Below are 22,625 nucleotides of genomic sequence, written 5' to 3'. Positions count from 1 at the left end.
TGACTGAGACCAGCACTGGGCTAGATCTCAATAAGCAGAGTAAGATTGCAATATTTGCCTCTATTCCTATACTCTCCAATGGAATAAATTATTGCGTGATCATAAGTTAACTTTAGTATTCAGCCTGTTACATCCTCAACCACTGACACAGGCGGTAACAGTAGAAAATGTGTCCAATGCGCCACCTTGTGGGTATTCCTATTCCTGGTTAATAATCCTTGCACAGGCAACAACGGTAAAGCTTAACACCCTGAATAAACATGGCGAGTCCCATACCGTAGTGGTTAGCACACAAACCTCGCAAGTGACATTCATGAGTGGGGCGAAACCTCAGGCAAGTTTCCTTACAACACACACCTTTGTTTACCTAGCAATGTGAAGGAACATGGTTGTTGGTCAATTAGTGGATTGCTTTCCAGGGGTAATAACCCCTTTTTTAAAAAATAATAATTTGGTCACTCAATCCACAACTGTTTGTGGGGTACTGATGTGCTGCTGAAACCCTGGTCCACGCCTTTGTCACCTCAAGGCTGGACTATGGGAACTCTCTCCTCGCCGGCCTTCCCACCACCTCCCTCCACACTGCAGGTCATTCAGAACTCTGCAGCTCGTGTACTGTCCCGCACCAGACACCGCGACCACATCACTCCTACCCTCGCTCGCCTCCACTGGCTCCCCATCCCCCAGAGGATTGATTTCAAGATCCTCATCCTCACCTATAAGGCCATCCACGGCCTTGCTCCCTCCTACCTCTCTGACCTACTATCCCCCTACCTACCTGCCCGTACCCTCCGTTCCTCCGGCTCCGGTCTGCTCCACGTCCCCCGCCCCAACCGCCCTACCATCGGTGGTCGGGCCTTCAGCCTCTCAGCCCCCAGGCTCTGGAACTCCATCCCCCAGTACCTTCGCCGCTTCCTCCCTCTCCTCCTTCAAGGCCGGTCTCAAAACCTTTCTCTTTGACCGAGCCTTCAGCTCCCCTCTCGACTCTCTTCCCCCTCCTCGCTCCCTCCCTTCCCTCCCCTCACCCTGACCATTTCCCCCAGCTCGGGTCCTGACCCAACTGTGCAGCGCCTTGGGACGTCCTCCTGACGTGAAAGGCGCTTTATAAATGGAATCTTGTTGTTGTTGTTGCTGCGTTTTGCCCACAAAATATATAGTATAATCTGTGAAGTGCTTTGAGATGTCTCAACAATGTGATAACGTGCTACATCAAATGGAAGGATTATTATTATATCAAAAATACCATACATTTATTTCAACAATAGCTAACCTTCCCCCAGATCTGAAGTAAAACCTATTCATTTGCAGACAATTGAACTCCAATTGACACTAAAATGGGAATTGGATTTCCTGCCTCTTCTGCAGCTGACTCACAGCTCTGTCCACAAATATCATCTTTTCTGACACAAAATTTAACTTTTTAAAATCTTAACCAGGCTCAATCATTTCTGGGTTAGATGTGTGTTTAAGCCTCATGTCACAGTTTGAATTTGCAATCCAAGCTGACAACAACAAAATTACATTTATGGAGCACCTTTCACGTCGGGAGGACGTCCCAAGGCGCTGATTACGGTGCAGTACAAGAGAAGTGCTGCATTATCAGAGGTGACGTCCTTCAGATGAGACATTAAACCAAGGTTCTATCTGTCTGATCAGAACAATGTTAAAGATCCTGTGACTCTTTCGTAAAAGAGAAGGGAGTTTCTTCCAGGATCTGTGCCAACAATCCTCTGGATTATTGGCAAAGATTCTGTCTGATTTCCAACCTACCCTTCCTTGCTAAAGTCCTGGAACAATTGTTGCAGGTCAACTTTGATCACAACTCTCCCTCCATTCCCTCCTTGAGCCCCTGCAGTCTGGGTTTTTCAGCTCTGGCACTTATTGATACATTCAATTTGGTAAATATTGTATTCACTGCTGAAGTGAATCCCTTTTTTGAATTACATCACACATTCAAGGAGGTATCTACACCCTGGACACTGCTACAGGTTGTGTAATTCTGCTGCTGCTCTTGCTGACCGGCTGCTGCCCTGGACACCGGAGCGGCGCTCGGTTGGTTCCATGTTGAGCTGACGGGCCGCCTGGAGGCATCACTGGTGTTAAGTGGGAGTGGGCTTTGCTGATGTGCTTTGCTGATGTGCAGTTTGCTGACGAGCTGCTGACCAGTGACTACCATTGACCAGGAGATTAGATGGCGGAGACTGCGGGTCGGAACAATAGCTGCCAATGTTACACAGGACCGCAGTCAGTGAGAGCGCGAGGGCCGCATCCCCGGGTTTCCCGGTGCGGTTCAGGAGTCTTTGTGGTCATCTTTTGTCACTGATTTTGAAACCGATCGCCACGGTTTCCGGCCCCAAACCCCACGTGGCACAAGTTACACTTGGACATTGCTGTGGAGTGGAACGCGATGTCCAGTGACTGACCGTCTCCCACTCACCCCCCGCGGGCAGTGAGGTCAGGGTCAGGGCCCGCGGGGTTTACGGACTGACCGGCCAGTCCCGGCCCCGGGAGCCCACCGCAGGTCAAGGCCATCTCCCTTTGTGCGCGCGCGCTCCCGGTCCCATGAGTCCGCGCTGACGCTGCGCGCCACCCCACCCCGTTGACGCTCTGCGTGCGCGCACCCGGCCACACGTTGACGCTCCTGTGCTCGTTGCCGCTGAGCGAGAGGCCGAGGCCGGACACACGGCGGCGAGAGGCCGAGGCCGGGAAGTCGGGAGCCTCGGGGCGCAGTGAGTGACGGCCGAGCCATGGCTACGCAGGTGGAGACGCTGTTGCCGCCGAACCCGCTGCAGCCTCCGGGGGCCGAGGCCGCGCAGGAGGCCGGGGAGCAGCCCTCGCGGGCTCGAGCCGGCGCCAGGCCCGACACCGCGCACCTCGTGGCGGCGCCACCGCCTAAAGTCAACCCCTGGAGCAAAGCGGCCCCGGGTCAGGCCGAGCCCCCGGCACAGCCGCTCCCCGAGGGGGACGGACCCCACACACAGCCCGGGGGCCGCAGGAAGGAGTTCATCGAGGCCCCTCCGCCCAAAGTCAATCCCTGGACCAAGAAGCTGAGCAGCGGCTCCGCCGCCACCGACAGCGAGACTCCGCCTGAGCCCGGAGCAGGTGGGTCAGGGCCCGCCCCGGGCAGCCGCCATTACTGCCTGCCTCCCCCTCCCCCACTCACTGACCCCCACACAGACACTGACCCCCACACAGACACTGACCCCCACACAGACACTGACCCCCACACAGACACTGACCCCCACACAGACACTGACCCCCACACAGACACTGACCCCCACACAGACACTGACCCCCACACAGACACTGACCCCCACACAGACACTGTCCCCCACACAGACACTGACCCCCCACAGACACACTGTCCCCCACACAGACACTGTCCCCCCCTATAGACACACTGACCCCCCCCCTACAGACACACTGACCCCCCCCACAGACACACTGACCCCCCCCCACAGACACACTGACCCCCCCCCACAGACACACTGACCCCCCCCCCACAGACACACTGACCCCCCCCACAGACACACTGACCCCACCCCCCACAGACACACTGACCCCCCCCACAGACACACTGACCCCCCCCACAGACACACTGACCCCCCCACACACACGACCCCCCCCACACACACTGACCCCCCCCACACACACTGACCCCCCCACACAGACACACTGACCCCCCCCCACACAGACACACTGACCCCCCCCACACAGACACACTGACCCCCCCACAGACACACTGACCCCCCCACAGACACACTGACCCCCCACAGACACACTGACCCCCCCACAGACACACTGACCCCCCCACACTGACCCCCCCACACAAACACACTGACCCCCCACAGACACACTGACCCCCCACAGACACACTGAGCCCCCACAGACACACTGACCCCCCCACACACACACTGACCCTCCCCCCACACACACTGACCCCCCACAAACACACTGACCTCCTCCCCCACTAACTGACCCCCCCACAGACACACTGACCCCCCCCCACAGACACACTGACCCCCCCCCCCCACAGACACACTGACCCCCCCCACAGACACACTGACCCCCCCCACAGACACACTGACCCCCCACAGACACACTGATCCCCCCACACACACACTGACCCCCCACAAACACACTGACCTCCTCCCCCACTAACTGACCCCCCCCACAGACACACTGACCCCCCCACAGACACACTGACCCCCCCACAGACACACTGACCCCCCCACAGACACACTGACCCCCCCACAGACACACTGACCCCCCCACAGACACACTGACCCCCCCACAGACACACTGACCCCCCACAGACACACTGACCCCCCCACAGACACACTGACCCCCCCACAGACACACTGACCCCCCCACAGACACACTGACCCCCCCACAGACACACTGACCCCCCCACACACACTGACCCCCCCCACAGACACACTGACCCCCCCCACAGACACACTGACCCCCCCACAGACACACTGACCCCCTCCCCCACTCACTGACCCCTACACACACACACTGATCCCCCCCCACAGACAGACTGACCCCCTCACAGACACACTGACCCCTTCACAGACACACTGATCCCCCCCACACACTCACTGACCCCCCCACACACTCACTGACCCCCACACACACACACACTGACCCCCCCCCACACACTGCCCCCCCACACACACACTGACCCCCACACACACACTGACCCCTCCCCAGACACACTGACCCCTCCCCAGACACACTGACCACCCCCAGACACACTGACCACCCCACAGACACACTGTCCCCCACACAGACACACTGTCCCCCACACAGATACACTGTCCCCCGCCAGGCACACTGACCCCCCCCCAACCAGACACACTCCCCCCCCCCCCCCCAGACACACTGGCCCCCAAACAAACACTGGCCCCCACACAGACACACTGTCCCCCACACAGACACTGTCCCCCACACAGACACTGATCCCCCCCCTCAACCCCCACACAGACACACGGGGACTGGGCCCCCTCTCCCAACGCAGACTGGGCCCTCTCTCCCCACGCAGACTGGGCCCCCTCTCCCCACGCAGACTGGGCCCCCTCTCCCCACGGAGACTGGCCTCCTGCACAGATACCGAGACCCTTTTTTTCAGGTGTGTGTGTCCACTGATCATTGGCTATTGCTTTATCCGGCTGAGTTGGTGTGAGTTGTTGCTGCTGGCTGTAATACTGTAAAACTCACAAGTCATATTAGTCAGGACTGTAACATTTTATGTGACTTACACAAAGTCCGAGTTGCAGGCAATCTGTATAAATTGTATAAAATCCAAATGAATCAATAATCTATATTGCGGGTGAGTAATTCAATGCAGCCGGTAAGTGCACATGTGGTAGTTCATTGCTGCAGCGGATAATGCACATATAGTGACAGGTCAAGGCTACGTTTCCCGTGTTTCAGTGTAGCCGGTAAGTGCAGCAGTAATGGAGCGGAGCAGTGTTATGAGTTAGAAGATGAAAAATCCGAATAGTAGAACAAAATCTAAATGGTTTTGATAGAAAACTGAATGGGACTTGGGTGCACATACAACTTTGGTGATTGTATGGTGTATCAAGATAAGACTTAAACGAAACACAAAATATTGCAGATGCTGGAAATCAGAACCAAAACAGAAGGATAAGACTTACACGTTTTACTGTCTGCTGTACTTGTCCCTGTGCACTGTGGCTCCACCTCCTGGGACAGCCTGTCTCACTGTACACCATGTGCTCATTCTTCCAGCTGCTTCCACAACCAGATCTCCAACCTGAGCACATTTTGGCATAGAATCTCTCTGTACGCATCCAGATTTGTAGGGTATTTGCTTGACTGTGCTAAAGATCATGCAGTTAGTGGAGATAAATTCTCATTCCCACAAAGCTTGGGTTAATTTCCTCTGTAACATTGAATAGGCATGCAATGTCACCAGAAAGCAGCATGATAGACAAGTGTCTGGCTATTATTAATACTAAAAGTAACATGACTAATGCTTGTCAAATGAGTTTTAAATGAATATTTGGATATTGAAAGCCCTTTTTAGTTAATACTGGAGTTAATTTTAATATTTAAACTACGTTTTCATCTTTTTGACAAAATTAAACCAGGTTACATGATAAGTGAGCATTGGCAAAGATTGAAATGCAGCACTGCCACTTTCCCAGCATAAGAAGATGTGTTCTTGCCGCTTGCTCTGGTACTGGAAAGTTAAGAATAGGACCAAAGCATTCCTGGTCTGAAATTTAGTGAAGTAAATGTTTTAAATGTACTGGAGACAGCACGGCTGCCCACTTGCTGATATCGCATAGTGCCTGGGTATTTTGTACTTGTGGACTTTTTGTTATGAAATTCAGTGATTGAAAAATGCAATACACCAAACTGTAGCTGTGGGCGTGCTTCAGGCTGTTTGTATGTTGCTGCCCTGGGGTAACTATACAGGGACACGTTGCAGTGCTGTTGATGCAGATGGGAAAGTTGCACCAAAAAACCTCAGTACCTGAGAGGTTAGTATATGTGACATTTTTGACCTTTTTAAAGTGAGAACGTTAGTGATTGTTCTAGGCAGATAGTGCATTTACCCCACCCCACAAGGTGCAGTGTAGAATAGAAGATGGGGTCAGCCTTTGTGAGTATTAGAAACTTGTAGATTATAGTAAGACAGGAAGACAAAGGGTGGTAAGGGGTTAGAATCGGCAATAGTGTGATGAAAATTGAGAAAAAAGATTCTGATCTCCTATCTTACTCTCGGCTTGCCCCCTCTCCGCTCTTACTTGGGCCTGCTGCGTGTTTCCCTCGAGCAGGGGGGCTGATTTTGCCCATCTTAATCCCAGGGGCACGAGACCCAAATGCTGCCTTGGTTGAGAAGCATATCCTCTTCTTACACTGTGGCAAGTGTTGCATTACTCACAAAAGAACAAGGTGTGGAGTAAGCTAAGGCTGAGGGGGATTATAAAATATAATCCTTACATTTGGTATAGCTCGTTTCACATGGGGATAATGTACTGTAAAGCGTAGCCATGGTGTATTTTGTAGGGATGTTTAAAAACACTAGAAAATTAAAAATAATGAATAATCTGCACAATTTGTGTTTAATTGTAAAGTTTCTGGGAAGAGATTCTTTTAAACTCGTGGCATGAGGTACACATAGTTTACATTAAATATTTTCTACAGAAAGAGAATCAGGGGATTTAGTGAGACCAACCAAATGGGAAATAGTTTATTGGGTCAGTGGATATCTTTGTATAGTTCCTTTTATTGAATAGTCAACATAAGGCAATTATCCCAAATAATGTATTGGCAGTATTGTAAAAATCTGTTCCAATAGGGTTCTGATAGTGTTGCACTAAATAAATAATGCATTTTCTGTTGCAATCTGCAAATATTAAACTGTGGAAAACAAATTCCTTTGGCATTTCTCTGTTTGAAGCACTGATTTCTCAATATGTATTATTACATTGAGATTTCTTTCCTGGTAAATGTGTGAACCTACAAATGGGGGGTTCGTGGTTCAGGGTCTATGTTTACATGGCATGTGTTGTTTGCCTTGCCTAACTGAATTGAAAGCAGAGCTGAGAATTTAGTTTCAACTCGATCAATAGTTTTTTTTAAATGCGGAGCTTCTCACTTTTAAGTTGGATTGCACTGTTCCCACTATATTATTGTGATCTTCAGTATATCTACAGCACCATGAGCTCATGGATTCCTTTTTCACTTGAGTTCTGGTAAGCAGCTTTCGATCTCCCTGCTCCCCCAACCCCACCCCGACCCTCAGCTAGGGTCCGTAACTGTCCAGCGCCTTGGAACGTTCTCCTGGCCTGAAAGGCATGATACAAATGTAATTTTGTTGTCGGTGGTGGTGGTATTGTTTACTGCTCAGTGTGTAAGCAGCTTCAAATTCCTGCCTTTTTTATTAACAGAGGCAGCAACATTGCTGAATGCTGCACTTTCTTTTTTCTGCTTTTATAGACCTTTGGTAAAAACCATGCTCGAATAGGAAATTTGGGATAAACACTATGCTGTCACCTTGCAGACCTGGAAGGGAATCCAACCCATCCAATGGGAAGTTTTCCTATTGTTAACTGAAAGGTTTCCATATGAACACATTTAAACCAGTTCCTAGTACGTGTGAATTCACTGCACAAAAGAGCCACGGTTAGTCATGGATTAGAATTCTGTTCAAACAAAAAGAATGATTGGCTAATTTTAACGGTTAAGGGAAATAAAGGAACTCTTCAAATTTTAAGAGGATAAATATTAAATAATAATAACAATAAATAATAAATTATATCATTATTATCGATATTAAAACATTCCTGCAGGTTTGGAAGGCATAAACTCAGCATTGTCATTGCAAGAGTTAAGCAGGAGGTTAGAAGAAATGTTTTCCAAATAAAGGGTTAACAAACACAATGAGGACAGAGCAGAGGGTTAGGATTTGAATAGAGAGCTCCAATTGGAGCTGGGTGGGCCGAATGACCTCGTGTTATAATTTATCTGATTCTATGAAAATGGGAGTGGAAATAATTGATATGCAATATATACACCACACTATATATTATTTTAAGCTTATAATTGACTTAAGTTTGAAATAAAACACTAGTCTGGGTTGAATGGGGAGATGAACGCGAAAGGGACACTGCAGCATGAGGTTGCATCAGCCTGGATTCCCAGAAGTAAAGTTTGGCAGTTACCATAGTTGATGAGTCACCATTTTCGGATTGGTCAGTGGCTGTATGTAGGCAGTGCTTTCATGCCTTGAAGCTAAAAATACTGGAAAGCAACATGAAACACTAAGTGTTGTGAAGCTGGAGAATGAATAGAGAAAAAGGTAATTAACAACTTGTGGATAGAGATCCTAGTTGTGTATGTTACTAGGTTTAAGAAATTCATTGTAAGAAGAACATGCATTTATAAAGAGGCTTTCTTGTAAAAGAATCTGAAAGCATTTGACAAATGTAGTAGTGAACACTCAGTAGGATATGAGATTTAAAGATTTGGCCAAAAGCAAATAGATGTAGTTTTATGAAGTTTTTGAAGGCATGGAGTAGGTACGGTGATTTTGGAAGCGATTACAGAGGACACAATGGCTGAAGGCTTGATAGATGGTGGGTTGTGAAGTGAGCAGCAAGCAATAGTAAGGTATGGAGGTTACATATGTATCTATATATAGAAAAATACATATTTGAGAGTGAGCTACAAGGCTGAATCAATATATTCAGGTGATTCATAATCCACAAGGTCAATGTTCAAGAAATATTTATTTAAAAAATGCTTTTTGCTTACTTTTGTTTTGAATGTTGGCAACTTTATTGGAGGGACTGAAGGAGGAGCTATTACTAAAAATGGCAGGCATATTTTTGCTGCACGTGTTAGTACAACAACAATTATATTTATATAACACCTTTCAAGTTATAAGGATGTCCCATGGCACTGAACAGTAGTTGTAGTAATACAGTAGTTAACCCACAATTCATAGACACTGTGCCTTACATTATATCCTGCGTAGTGCTTTAGTACGTTCTCCCGAAGTAAAAGACAAAATAGCAAATATAACGATTATTATCTGTCTAGTGTCATCCGAGCGCAAACATTTGGTTCTCTTTATTATTATAAGTGCCACAGCGAGACAGAAGAAGAATGGCTTGGTTTCCGCAAGGCTGTGCTGGTGGGTATGATTGCATTGCTCTCTGTTCATGGTGAAGTCAAGTCATGGCTTGGAGCAATTCTGATGGTTTCTGGCACCTTTATTGGTGACACGGTTTTTTGGTTGACTTTTTGATCATTGAATGAGCTGAATGTCATTCTGTAAACGCAGTGGTTGGTTCAAATTCACAGCACTGGTATGAGCGTTAACACTGCAGAGTGGTGCTGTTGGGTAGTGGCAGCTGGCCTTGCCTTTTTATGCAAAGTGTCCACAGTGTAAGGGGAGCATTAAAGCATTAAATATCGAATTTTAACTGCAATAATTTTATCTCTACAATAAACAAAATTTGTGGGGAGGCTGAAAATTCAAGACTGAGATAGATTTCTTATTGCAAAAGGGATTAAGGGATATGGGGATAAGGCAGGGTCAGGTTATTAGCTGGAGTTAGATTAGAAGATGAGCCATGATTGAATGGCGGGGCAGGCTCGAAGGGCCAAATGGCCTACTCCTGCTCCTACATTATGTGATGTAAAATGTACCCAGTGATTTTGTCTAATAATCCAAAAGTACAAAGTGGGTTCTGGTTATCAGCTGCCCATCATTATTAATCACTAACAAAGTAAAGGCCAAAGAATGCAATAGTTTTAATACCTAAAATTTTGTGCCCGTACAGGCAAAGGTTTTTAGGTACAGGAATGCATGTAATAAAAGCAAAAAAAATTATAATTTTTTATTTTTTATTTTCTAAATACAACATGGAATCAAGAACCAAAATTATTGGGGCATGGAGAGGCAAGGTCTGAGATGGGAATTTTATTGAGTCAGCAGCCACTTATAATTTCAAAAAAATTACATTGAAACCACTGAGAATATATTGATATTATTGCAACAACGTACGTTATATATAAATTCTTGGGTGAGAAAGAGATGGCCAAGGATGAGAACAGGCTGCAGGACCCAAAGTCAAAACCAAAACCGTCATGTTGATGGTATTTGCTGGAGCCACAATAGGGAGATTCTCAGATGATCAGTGCTGTTGGGTGGTGGCTGCTGGCCTTGCCGTTTTATGCAAAGTGTCCACAGTGTGAGGGGCGGTGTTACTGTTAGCATTAAATATCGGATTTTAACTGCACTAATTTTATTGGGATACTTACTAAAACTCGAGTTTATAATAGCAATTAGAAGGGAATTGAGCAAATATTTGTGGAATAATAATATTAAAGGCTACGGGAAAATAGCAGGCATTTGATAGAGGAGTTGGCTTTAGTGGGGGTGCTAGCACTTGTCCAGACACAGTGGTTAATGGACTAAGTAGGCCGAACTGTATTTATTTTTTAACTGCATCTGTAAATCTGCATATTTTCTAGTTTCATGCTTTTTGTCAATTGTTTAAAACTTATTAAATCAACAATTACAATATGCTAGTTAGGATTAGGATCCTGCCATGAACTATCCGAACAGAAATAGATTTGCAGCGACAGGAAATCATCTTGAAGTCCAGGGAGGAATAATTTTGCAGTGTCAAAGTTCAGCCACTGGATGGAACTAAAACACCAGCGAAAATATTAGAGTTCTCTCTAGTAACACACCTGGTATGGCAGCAATGCATTCAGTGAAATTAGTGTCATTCTCTGTGCACCACCAAGTTCTTACAGAAAGTAACTTTCCAAATCATGAGAACTATATTATTTCTTTACTTTCAAGAGACTGCACATGTAGCTCAGTGACTGATGTGTTCTTCCAGGTCCTGCTGACGAGCTATCGAGCTAGTCTGTCAGCAACAGGGCCTTGACGTTGAACCTGTCTGGTTTAGGAACTGGACCAACAAAACCATCTCAAAGAACCAACTCATTTCTGATATTTCATTTTGAATGCAAGTTATTGAGTTAGTATTCCAAATGCATTGGAGGACAAAAATACTAATTTCAGCTAATCTTGTAAAATAGCTTCGGTTTCATGCATACTCGTCCTTATGTAATAGTCCTTGTTCAGATGGGGGAAAAGTCTGCTGTATTATCAATCTTGTAAAAGACCAGATGTGTGGTTCCCTGTAGCTGTGGTTCAGCCCAGTGTGAGCTCACACGGCCGTTGTGATGTCACCAAGATGTCCTCATTGAGCTCATCTGTCGCGGGTCAACAATTGAGGGTAATTTTCAGCCAATTGGCTCTTAGTATTCAATGAGGTGGTGACCAAATAAACATTTATACTTAGCGTTTATCCGTTTCCTTCTTCTCCAGAAATGCCAGCACCAGCCAAAGTCGTCAAGGCAGGGAACCCCAGAGCAAAGAAAGGAAACAAGGTAAAATCTCAATCACGTGATAAGGTACTATATTAAATGTAAGGGTTATTATTAAAAGTGTTGTCATGTAAAGCAATACTATTATCTTTGTTAAAGATTATTTAACTAGTTTAATTTTCAAATGTTATTAAATAGAAGGATTGAGTCTTGGTTATCTTCAATCCACGACTGTGTGGGACATCGCTGTGCACAATACACAGTGACTTTACTACATATTCTTTGAAGCGCTTTGCGATGTCTCAATGACATGACAAGGCTCTATCTAATGCGAGGATTGTTATCATCTTGAACCAAAACTATTTTTAAGTACTGTAAACTATTTCTTATAAACATATTCAAATATGAATGGTGGTAAAGAAAGAAACCTTATGCTCTTGTTGCAGGTTAGTGATTTTGGTGACACCACAAACTGGCCTACGCCTGGTGAAATAGTAAACAACAAGGTATGTCCAATCATCCCGATGTTTTTTTTTTTTACTTAATTTATCAGAGAATTGTCAAAAAAAGTAATTGTACAGCTTGTATAATGGTGATGGTTCCCAGAGGTAGCGCTGATTTTCAGAGAATCATAGAATTTTTGCTGAATTTTGAGACTGAATCAATGATGATCAGCTTTGACCAAATTAAGTTGCTATTATCAAGGCTGGATTACTGGGCAGAAAAAGTTCTGGTTTGATGTGCTATGATTTGGGTGCTTCCTGTAGTGATTTCCGGGTTGAATAGAAGCACTTTGAGGCATTTACCAGCTCACGGCTTGGAGCATAGAATATGACGAAGAATACAGATTCTTGACTAACTCTATGCAGCAGATGTGAAGTCATTTGTTCCTGCATTAGAATACTCCATGGAATGATGGCTTTACTTATTTACCTGCACCTACGTGTTCCGCTCCGCCATTCATATTGAGCTGATGAGTGAGAGGGTGTGTAAATTCAAATGTTCAGAAATGAAAGGGAGCAATTTTCTCAGTCTTGAAAGTATAGTGCTGAGTGCCTCAAGTAACATGAGTTGCCCAACTCTTAACGGTTTGCTGATATGCAAGTGAGTTTCAATTCCTATTGCTGGCATTTAAACTAAGCCCATGTCTATGATATTGCTTTGCAGATTGTCGAATCCACCTTGCTCTCCAGGATTAGTACCTAGATCATTCTTATTGTTTGTGAATTGTATTTTGATTCTATTCCAGTAGACCTTTGTGGGCTAGGGAGAGAAAAATCAGCCAGAGTTTCTATTTGCAATTACTAAGTAATTTCCCTCTGCAGGAAAATGGGTTTGGATCGCGTCACCCTGCAATGCCCCTCCCAACTGCACATTATTATAATAATAATTAATAATAATAATAATCTGCTCAAGACTGCCCTCACTCGTACAGTGATAATAACTGGTACTGTCACTACACTTAACAGTACAATGGGTAAGGTGCCCTAAGAAAAACACAGTCACTACACTTAACAGTACATCCTATTAAGCGCTAACCTGAAAGACAATATATCAAATGTAAGGATTATTTGTTATTTACTTCATGAGAAGAGGATACGATTTCTGGTAGTCTTGAACTAAAAGTACAAGTTTAAAAATGCATTGTGCTTCGAATAGCAACACTATTCTAGGGGACTTCATCTTCGCAACACGCTTGCCCATCTGACACACACATCCAGATCTTTTGGTGTGCAGAGTGTGTTTTGTACATCCTGCACGGTGAGTGTTAATGTTGTTAGGGTTCTGTCCACAATGCTTATCACCACTATTACTGAAGTGAGGTTTCTGCAAAGGAGCTGGGCAAAACCATCTTTCTACTCTGATAAGTCAGTACTGCTGTTTGGAGCTCTGGCATATGCTATTTGTGGTGTTCTATCAGCAGAAGGCGTGAATTCTATTGTAGTACTGAGTCCTGGGATGCTACCATGAGTGAGGGGACATATATAAATGCAAGTTGTTGTTGAGTGTGCTTGTCTAATTTGCAAGCAGCATATTATGATCAGAAGAGAGCACTACAGTAGAATACTAAGCAGAATACCTTTTGCCTTGAAAACCTATTTAAATTCAACTTTGTTGGACTTTGGCCCCCCCAAAAAAGCACAAATAAAAACACCTGATAATAAACTGGGTGAATCTAGGAGTATTGTCTGTTGAACTGTTTCATCATCCCGTTAATGGTGCAAGTTGCAGGCCTCAGAACTTAGCGAGTAGATAAGAAACAATCACAATGTATATTTGTATAACCTTTTGCAGTCTAGGAGAGACACAGGAAGCTCTTAGATTAGAATACACCAGTTATTGACTGCACAATACAACAACAACAACAAGATTCCATTTATTGAGCGCCTTTCACGTCGGGCGGTTGGGGCGGGGGATGTGGAGCAGACCAGAGCCAGAGGAACGGAGGGTACGGGCGGGTAGATAGGGGGATAGTAGGTCGGAGAGGTGCGTGGGGCAGGCTATTTAGAGCTTAGAGGAGTTGGGGTGGGTGGGGGGTGGGTGGGTTGGAGATGGGTCAACCTAGGAACGAATATTCATAAATGTAACTGATGATCTCAAATAATTAGGGTTGTGGAATTCTTCACCAGATTGGATAAGGTATTAGAGTCATGCTGGTCTATACAGCCTTTAGGATTTTTGAAGACGTCAGTAGATTCTTTTGATTCGTCTTTTCTCCAATATGAACATTTCCAGCTTCTGCAATCTTCTATGGCAACAAGAATTGCCATTTGAGCCTGTTCTAACATTTATTGTTCGGTTTTGTCAGGTATTTTAATCCCATTTTCTGTCGTTTTCTATATTGCAGTTAGTGTTTGCTACTTGTTGCTTGGATGTAATTCAGTTTTCATTATGTTGAATTCTTTTTATTTTTCTGTTCCAGACATGGGAGCCAGTAACCTCGACTGAGGTAAGCAGGCGGTCGATTGTACACTTTATGCAGAGAGAGCCTGGACTACACAGTATTAGTAGTTGATGTGCGCATAAGACAATCACTATCATGAGAAATGCTTCCTGTAGCTTTGGGTGGGGTTGAAAAATGCCATATTCCAGAATCCACCACTGCCTCACCGCTCAGGCCGCCAAAACCCTCATACATGCCTTCATTATCCAGGCTTGACTATGCCAATGCCCTGGTTATCGGCCTTCCCAGTTCTTTCCTCCACAAGCTGCAGATCATCCAGAACTCTGCAGCTCGTGTCCTCTCCAGCACGAGGCTCCGTGATCCCATCATATCCATCCTCGCCCGGCTCCACTGGCTCCCCATCCCTCAGAGGATAGAGTTCAGAATTCTTGCCCTCACTTTCAAGGCCCTCCATGGCCTTGTCCCCCTCCTACCTCTCCCCCTGCTAACCCCTTTCAACCTGTCTGCCCCTCTACTCAACAGGCTCCGTCCTACTCCACCATCGGTGGTCAAGCCTTCAGCCTCTCTGCCCCCACCCTCTGGAACTCCATCCCTCATTCTCGTCGCCTCACTCGCTCCCTTGCCTCCTTCAAGGCACGCCTCAAGACCCTCCTCTTCGACCATGCCTTCGGCCACTCTCTGCCCTGCACTCCATCCTTGGATTTCTTTTTTATACATAACACAACTTTATTGATTGGAAGCAGGAAGATAGTCTTGCACTTTGCACAACATTTCTGAACAGTTCAGATGCTGATTCTTCCTTTCAAAGAACCATTAAAATCAGTTTTTATTAACAAGATTAAAAACCCATGATGGTGATGAGTACAGTTTAGAACTGCTAGGATGTTGTATTCTGTTCGGTCTCTGGTAATTTATTCTTCCTCACTTCAGCATCCACATAACAGTAAACCACAGCCAAACAAGAAGGTTTCCATAAAGAAAGACGTGAAGGAGAGATCAGAGAAGAGCGACAGCAGCGAGAGTAAAGAAAACCAGAAAGCCAAGGCGGATGAATCACCAGAGGAAAGGAGTGCTGATGAGGATTCACAGAAGTCTACACAGAAGAGAAAAGGTGCTATCATCTCAAATGTAAATGTTGATGTCACAGGAGGTGGCTATATAAAGTGGTTGGTGTTCAATGAAAACTAGTTCCACCTTATGTGTGGAATAGTGCATCAGTTCCATGCCATTATCTGTGATAATTGAAGAGGGCCAGCAGATTACCTTATGGTAAATGATCTTCCTGGCATATTCTCTTTGTACAACTCCCAATGCCTAAAGAAGCTGCTGTCCTGCTTCAGGTTTGGATCTAGAATTTGAGAGGTTTGAGATTTAAGATAACGGTTGATGGTCTTTTCTTAGGCTACAAACAAAGATGGGTCCCACTGCAACTGGATGTGAAATCGGAGGGTTCCCAAGACAAGCTCGCTTCCAGGAACAACTCCCGTCCCCAGCCTGAGCCACTGAGACCACCAGCCAACAACCGGAATGAATCCAAAGGTATATTTTGTACTCATGAACCACTCATGGTCTGGATGCTGACCCTAGCCTAGGCCTGCAGCCCCCTATTCCATTCCCACTTTAAAAGATCTAAAGGACTGAAGGTTTGATATTTGCAAACGAGATACGAAGGTGCTATACAAATGTAATTTGTTGTCGTTATGCTAATTGCAATATGTGGTTTGCATTTATTTGGCATTGAGATTAGTCAAACCTAAAATAATAAGGTTTATTTGCAGCAAGCCTATGAATCAGGACTTAAATGGTCACTACCAGGAATGGCTCACCTGTTCAGCGTCAGTCTCATCTACAGGCACAGGCTCCAAAAACGATATCTCTTTGCTACTTGAAGTTAACCTGGGCACTGATGATGTAATCTAGGCGTTAATGTCACCTCTTGATTGTGGGAGAGAGATTTGGGGGTAAACATTTGGTGCACCAAATATCTATCACTCCTTCTTTATTTAAGGCTACCATCGTGATGATAAACACGACTCTCGCGACTGGAGGGACGATCGTGATGAAATTTCCAGTGTAAAAAGTGAGGGAGGAATTATCCGAGGAGGATTCCGAGGGCGAGGGCGAGGAAGAGGCCGTGGAAGAGGACGTGGCAGAGGGGGTTCTCGCTGTATGTATTGGTCATTAGCACCTAAAGCACAATAGTAGTAACTGTGCCACAGCACTCTGCATCTAGACATTGTAAATATAAATTGTATCAGTTGAATTTACTGTAGTTTTTTGTTAAAGGAAAATTGAATTCTAGTTTTGGGTTTAGCCTATTGATTCCTCTCCTGCAGCTCACTTTGACTACCATTACAACTATAACCCAAACGCTGAAGGCAATGATGGAATATACAGACCAAAATTCGGTGGTGACATCATCTATTACTATGATAACCAGAGTAGTGCAGAGCTGTATACAATGGACAAAAAGCTACTCAAAGATTACATCAAGAAACAAATGTAAGTACTGGAAATGCGTCTTACTTTGAGAATTTAACACTCTTTATGTTTGAACACTTTGGACGTTTAAGAGTAAGTATTTCTGTATGTTGTTGGAAGGCATCCTCAGTAATGATTACATGTTAGCCTTGATTTGTTTAGTGTACACTCTTGGGTTGTGAGTACCAATATAAGTATTTATATTCATGATGGTTAAACCATATAACTGACCTCAATTCTGAAAAGTGTAATAACTAGTTTTGTTGCTTGAAAATGAGTATGAAAATGAGATTATGAGCTTGTCTCTGCCTTCCCTCACCCGTACACCACCCCTCCCCCATGCTCGGGCCCTGACATTTGACTGTTCAGCGCTTTGGGTCATCCTCCCGACATGAAAGGCACTCTATAAATGTAATGTTGTTCATGAGAGCCCTAGTTGTATTAGGGTAGTGAATTCATATTTTATTTCCATTCCAGCCTGGAGCCACCTTATTTATCTTAGCTGCTGAAAATTCCTGGCTGTGTGAGACACACTAGTCTGGCTATAATAGTGACAAATTACCCACCTACCTCTTTGTTGCCTAGTTGCATGCAATTTGTTGTTATCTGAGATGAGTAGATCGGGTCCTCCGACACCCTCTAGTGACGTATTCTGCACTGGAGGCGTTTGCCTGTACAACCCAGTGCTTGGACCATATATATATATTTACAACACTATACAAAATTACATTTGTATAGCGCCTTTCATATTGGGAGGATGCCCCAAGGACCTGGGATACCCCAAGGAACCTATAAGTGCAACTTTAGGTTCACTGCACAGCTGAACAGGGCTGAGGTTGTGTGTGTCGCTCTAAATGTGTGAGTTCTGAGCTCTGATACTAGTAGGTGAGAGTGCTGCCAGGTTGACACCTAACATTCTGTACCATTTCAAAAAAATTATGATTTAATCTCACGTATGTTCTTTTCTTGGCTGTGTTAATTATTTAGATATTTAGCATTTAATAGGGATAAATCTTCATAACATGTTCATTCAATTCATTGAGGTTTTATAATGTGTTATTTTACCTTAATTTTTCTCTGTTGCCGCTGTGAATATGCAATGTTCATGTGTTTTTATTTTATTTCAGTGAATACTACTTTAGCCTTGAAAACTTGGAAAGAGACTTTTTCCTGAGGAGAAAGATGGACGCAGAGGGTTTCTTACCAGTCTCCTTAATTGGAGGCTTCCACCGAGTCCAGGCTTTGACCACAGATGTCAATCTTATCCTGGAGGTGAGTGGTAGTGTTAACCAGCTCATGGTACATGCATGCACCCTCACTTTCACACTCATAGATGCACACATAAACAGAGACTCACATGTGCTAATTCATGTGGAGTTATTTATAGTTTCCGAAAATAAAACTCCTTTGTTACGATTAGTAGGAGTTCTTATTCTGAAATTATTCTTTTCAGGCTTTAAAGGACAGTACTGAAGTGGAAGTTATCAACAAAAAAATTAGAAAAAAGGAAAATCCTGAGAAGTGGCCTTTGCCAGAGACTGATTTCACCAGATTGCTGAACTGTCCAGAGTTCATTCCAGGACAGACTTACAGAAAGCAGACTGGTAGGTACCACAAGCTTAGAGTCCATCCTTCTGAGGTCTATTCTTGATTGTAAATGTTTTAATTGCAATCGTAGTGATGTGTGCAGTATTGTACACTGTGTTGGGGCGATGCTGTGGTGATCATGCTCATCAAAATGTGAAGAGAAAGGAGCATAAAAGGTTTGAAACTGAGCACAGACCAAGCACTGTATGAAATAGAACCTAAGGAGACAGAGTGAAGGCCAGTTTGAAAAATAAGCAACTTTGCTATGTAGAAAATAGATACCTGAGTGATCATGGGGTGCTAATTAATTAGTCAAGTGGTTTTAAATGACAAGCCACATGAACATAGCTGGCAAGTCCTATCCAATTCTGCTTCAATGCAACACAATACCACTCCATTTGGGGGCAGAGCTCAGGGGGATGGGAGAGAGTTTAATCCTGCTGGCTACTTGGAAGTTTATCTCTTAAGTTTCAGAAAGTGAGGATATTTCCACTAGTAGATAAATTAGTAACGGGCTCAGGAACAAACTTTTTATATAATGTGTTATCGGAATGTTGTGCCACAAATGGCAATTGAGGCTAAGACATTAGCATTTAAAGGTAATTGGGTAAGTGTGAAGAGAAGCAGTATGAAAGGGTATTGGAATAGGGCAGGGGATTGGGTTTAGAGCAGGTAGCTCCAATGGGGATGCTAGTAGCAGCAGAGACACAATGACTAAAGAGAAAGGGAATGGGATTGGGGTAGTGAGCTCTTGTGGTAAGAACTTGCACCAGCACAGACACAATGAGCCAAATGACCTCCTGTTCCTTAGAATCTGTGTCTCCAATGCCATGGTGATTTGCTGTTTAGTGATCAAGTGAATGGCTGAGGTACTCTGGCTTTAAGGCTGATCAGGGCCTGTCTTATATTTATGTGGCGCCATATATCAAGTCAGCTGTGTAGTGCCCCCACTCCATGTGTTCTAGTTGAACTTGTTCTGCTCAGAGCTGTGCTGTGTCCCAAAGGAAAAAGGGTTGCTCTCTGATCCATGACCAGGAGGAAACTGAATTAAACACAGCAAATGCTGGATATACACAGCAGGTCAATCCGTATCGGAACCAGAAAGCTAGGTTAACGTTTCGGGTGTGACCCTTCATCAGAACTCACTGAAACGTTAACCTGTCTTTCTCTTTCAGATGCTGATTGACCTGCTTGGATTTCCAGCAGTTTTTCTTTCTACCCCAGGAGGAAGATTACTGTATGAGATAAGATGGGTCTGTCTTTAGAGGTCAGGCTTGTGACTCAGTAAATGAACATTTGATGGTATGTAAACTCAGGACAGGGTTTCTGGATTTAAACAATGCCCCCAAAAGGTGCTCTCACTAACGTTCAGCAGCTATTCTCTTTAAATGATGTTTTTGTTCATACAGTATCCTATAATGTAAATTGCATTTTTTTTTCTCTCAATGAAAGAATCTGCTCCAGGCTCTCCTCGAGCTGGAAGTGCTGCCAACTCCAAGACTGATGAGCCAAGTAACTTGAAGACAATGCCAAAGGGCCTTTCCACCAGTCTCCCTGATCTGGACTCGGACACGTGGATTGAAGTGAAGAAAAGACATCGGCCTTCCCTTGCTAAACCAAAGGTGCTTTGTCTGTCTGTCTGTCTCTCTGCCTATCTCTGCCAGTCTCTCTGTCTGTCTCTCTCTCTGCGTGTCTGTATCTCTGCCTGCTTGTCTCTCTCTCTACCTGCCTATCTCTCTCTGTGTGTCTGTCAGCCTCTCTCTCTCTACCTGCCTGCCTCTCTCTCTCTGCCTTTCTGTCTGCCTGTCTGACTCTCTCTCTGTGTCTGTCAGCCTGTCTCTCTCTCTCTCTCTCTCTCTCTCTCTCTATACCTGCCTGCCTCTCTCTCTCTCTGCCTCTCTGTCTGCCTCTGTGTCTGTCTGCCTGTCTCTCGCTCTGTGTCTGTCTGCCTGTCTCTCGCTCTGTGTCTGTCTGCCTGTCTCTCTCGCTCTGTGTGTGTCGGCCTGTCTCTCTCTCTCTGTGTGTGTCGGCCTGTCTCTCTCTCTCTGTGTGTGTCGGCCTGTCTCTCTCTCTGTGTCTGTCGGCCTGTCTCTGCCTCTGTCTGCCTGTCTGTCTCTCTCTCTCTGTCTGCCTGTCTGTCTCTCTGTTGTGCTTAGAGTGTACACTGAAAAGTGGAGAATTGAACATTTACCAAGAATTATCTAAAAACCTTTCTGTTTTTAGTTCTGTACCGGGCTGATAGTTAAGCTGACTTAATATATTGTACACTATATGTCTGAACAGAAATATTGAAGCAAATGCAGCACTATACAATACAAAATTACATTTGTATAGCGCCTTTCACATCGGGAGGATGTCCCACTAATAACATTGTTGTGGATTTTTCAGAAAGAGGAACTCAAATCGCCCATAACTGGAAAGGTGGTGCTTGAGGAGCAGGAAGAACAGGAAGAGCTGGACTTCATGTTTGATGAGGAGATGGAGCAGATGGACGGTCGGAAGAACATGTTCACAGACTGGTCAGACGAGGATTCTGACTGTGAAATAGATGATCGGGATGTGAACAAGATCCTGATCGTCACTCAGACACCTCCATACCTGAGAAAGCATCCCGGTGGGGACCGCACTGGGAACCACGTCTCCAGAGCAAAACTCACATCGGAGTTTGGGAAAGTCATTAATGATGGCCTTTACTACTATGAGCAGGACCTGTGGAAAGAGGACTATGAGCCAGAGTATGCAACAATAAAGGTAAGCCTGTGTCCACTGATCCAGTGTCAGAGGAAACCTTATCGAGTGGTAACAATGCTTGAACCCTATCATTCTGATAAATTCAGGTTTCCTATTCTCATGCTTGCCCAGAATAGAGTAAGGAAGATGGGAGCCTAACACACCATGCTAGGACAATTTTTGAGCCATCATCAGGTGAACTGGGTGGCAATACTCATGGTCATCAGCATTTGTTTAAAACTGGAAGTTTTCATGGATTAACTAGGTTTATTCTAAAAACTTCTCTGTTGCTGAATGCCTGCTGAGACTGAATGTTCCAGGGTTAGGGAACCCCAGCTGTTTCTGTCTGACCTGTGTTTTCAGCCAGTCCTGAGGGAAACAGCTGAATACTGCAGGTTTATTTAACTCGTCATTCTATCACTTTCTGTTTTGTATTTTGTAACATTTATTCATAGAAAAGTAAGCGAACCACGGGATGCTCCTAGATTATAAATAAATGGGAGCAGATTATCTGAACTGTCTTGTTATAGCTGGATTTGTGATCCCATGAACCAGGAATTTAATCTTTGGACCAAGAAAATTTGGATTGGAGCCCCCACTTCCCCCAAACCCTTTTATATATTTCTCCTTTTCAGATATTTATTTCTCTCTTAAAAGATAATATGGATTCTGCCTCAACAACCATTCCAGGTAGGGCATTGCACATCCAAATAAGACTTCTGTGCAAAATAAATTCTATTTTGTGCAATCTAGCAGAATTGAGTGGACATACAGTTCCCCTGAACTGCTTAGACATTCCTTCTGTAGACAGTGATCAGCGGCTGCTCAGAGAGAGATGGTAGAGAACCAAGAAAGGAATGGGGGTGGGAGATTTAAAAACGAGTCTTTTAAAACAATTTGTTATTGTACTGTCACATCCTCCCAACATGAAAGGTGCTGTACAAATGTAATCTTGTTATTGTTGTACTTTTAGTAATTTATTTTGTGTTATTAATACTTCAATGTAAATCCTTGACCTTAAGTGTTT

General features: G+C 44.8%; 1 protein-coding gene across 3 annotated transcripts in view; it reads left to right on the top strand.

Moving 5' to 3' along the window:
• Positions 1–2,673: 2,673 nt before the first annotated feature.
• The window catches only part of larp1 (La ribonucleoprotein 1, translational regulator), a 31,049-nt gene continuing 11,097 nt past the window's right edge, over positions 2,674–22,625 (top strand). The window contains exons 1-12 of one of the 3 annotated variants that reach the window (XR_488963.2): positions 2,674–3,102; positions 11,897–11,958; positions 12,342–12,401; positions 14,819–14,845; positions 15,731–15,911; positions 16,202–16,339; positions 16,809–16,967; positions 17,137–17,302; positions 18,409–18,553; positions 18,735–18,885; positions 20,044–20,170; positions 20,321–20,379. Coding sequence is in view for 2 of the 3 variants with exons in the window: in XM_007908102.2 (XP_007906293.1) it covers positions 2,748–3,102; positions 11,897–11,958; positions 12,342–12,401; positions 14,819–14,845; positions 15,731–15,911; positions 16,202–16,339; positions 16,809–16,967; positions 17,137–17,302; positions 18,409–18,553; positions 18,735–18,885; positions 20,321–20,490; positions 21,257–21,619 (1,977 nt within the window). In the remaining variant the exon portion in view is untranslated. Of the gene's footprint in view, positions 3,103–8,722; positions 8,843–11,896; positions 11,959–12,341; positions 12,402–14,818; positions 14,846–15,730; positions 15,912–16,201; positions 16,340–16,808; positions 16,968–17,136; positions 17,303–18,408; positions 18,554–18,734; positions 18,886–20,043; positions 20,171–20,320; positions 20,491–21,256; positions 21,620–22,625 lie in introns of those variants that run through there. The other 2 variants (XM_007908102.2, XM_007908103.2) reach the window with 2 other exon arrangements.

The sequence above is a fragment of the Callorhinchus milii genome, unplaced genomic scaffold, assembly GCF_018977255.1.
Source record: "Callorhinchus milii isolate IMCB2004 unplaced genomic scaffold, IMCB_Cmil_1.0 Scaffold13, whole genome shotgun sequence".
NCBI lineage: Eukaryota > Metazoa > Chordata > Chondrichthyes > Chimaeriformes > Callorhinchidae > Callorhinchus > Callorhinchus milii.
This window is presented reverse-complemented; position numbering and strand designations above follow the sequence as displayed.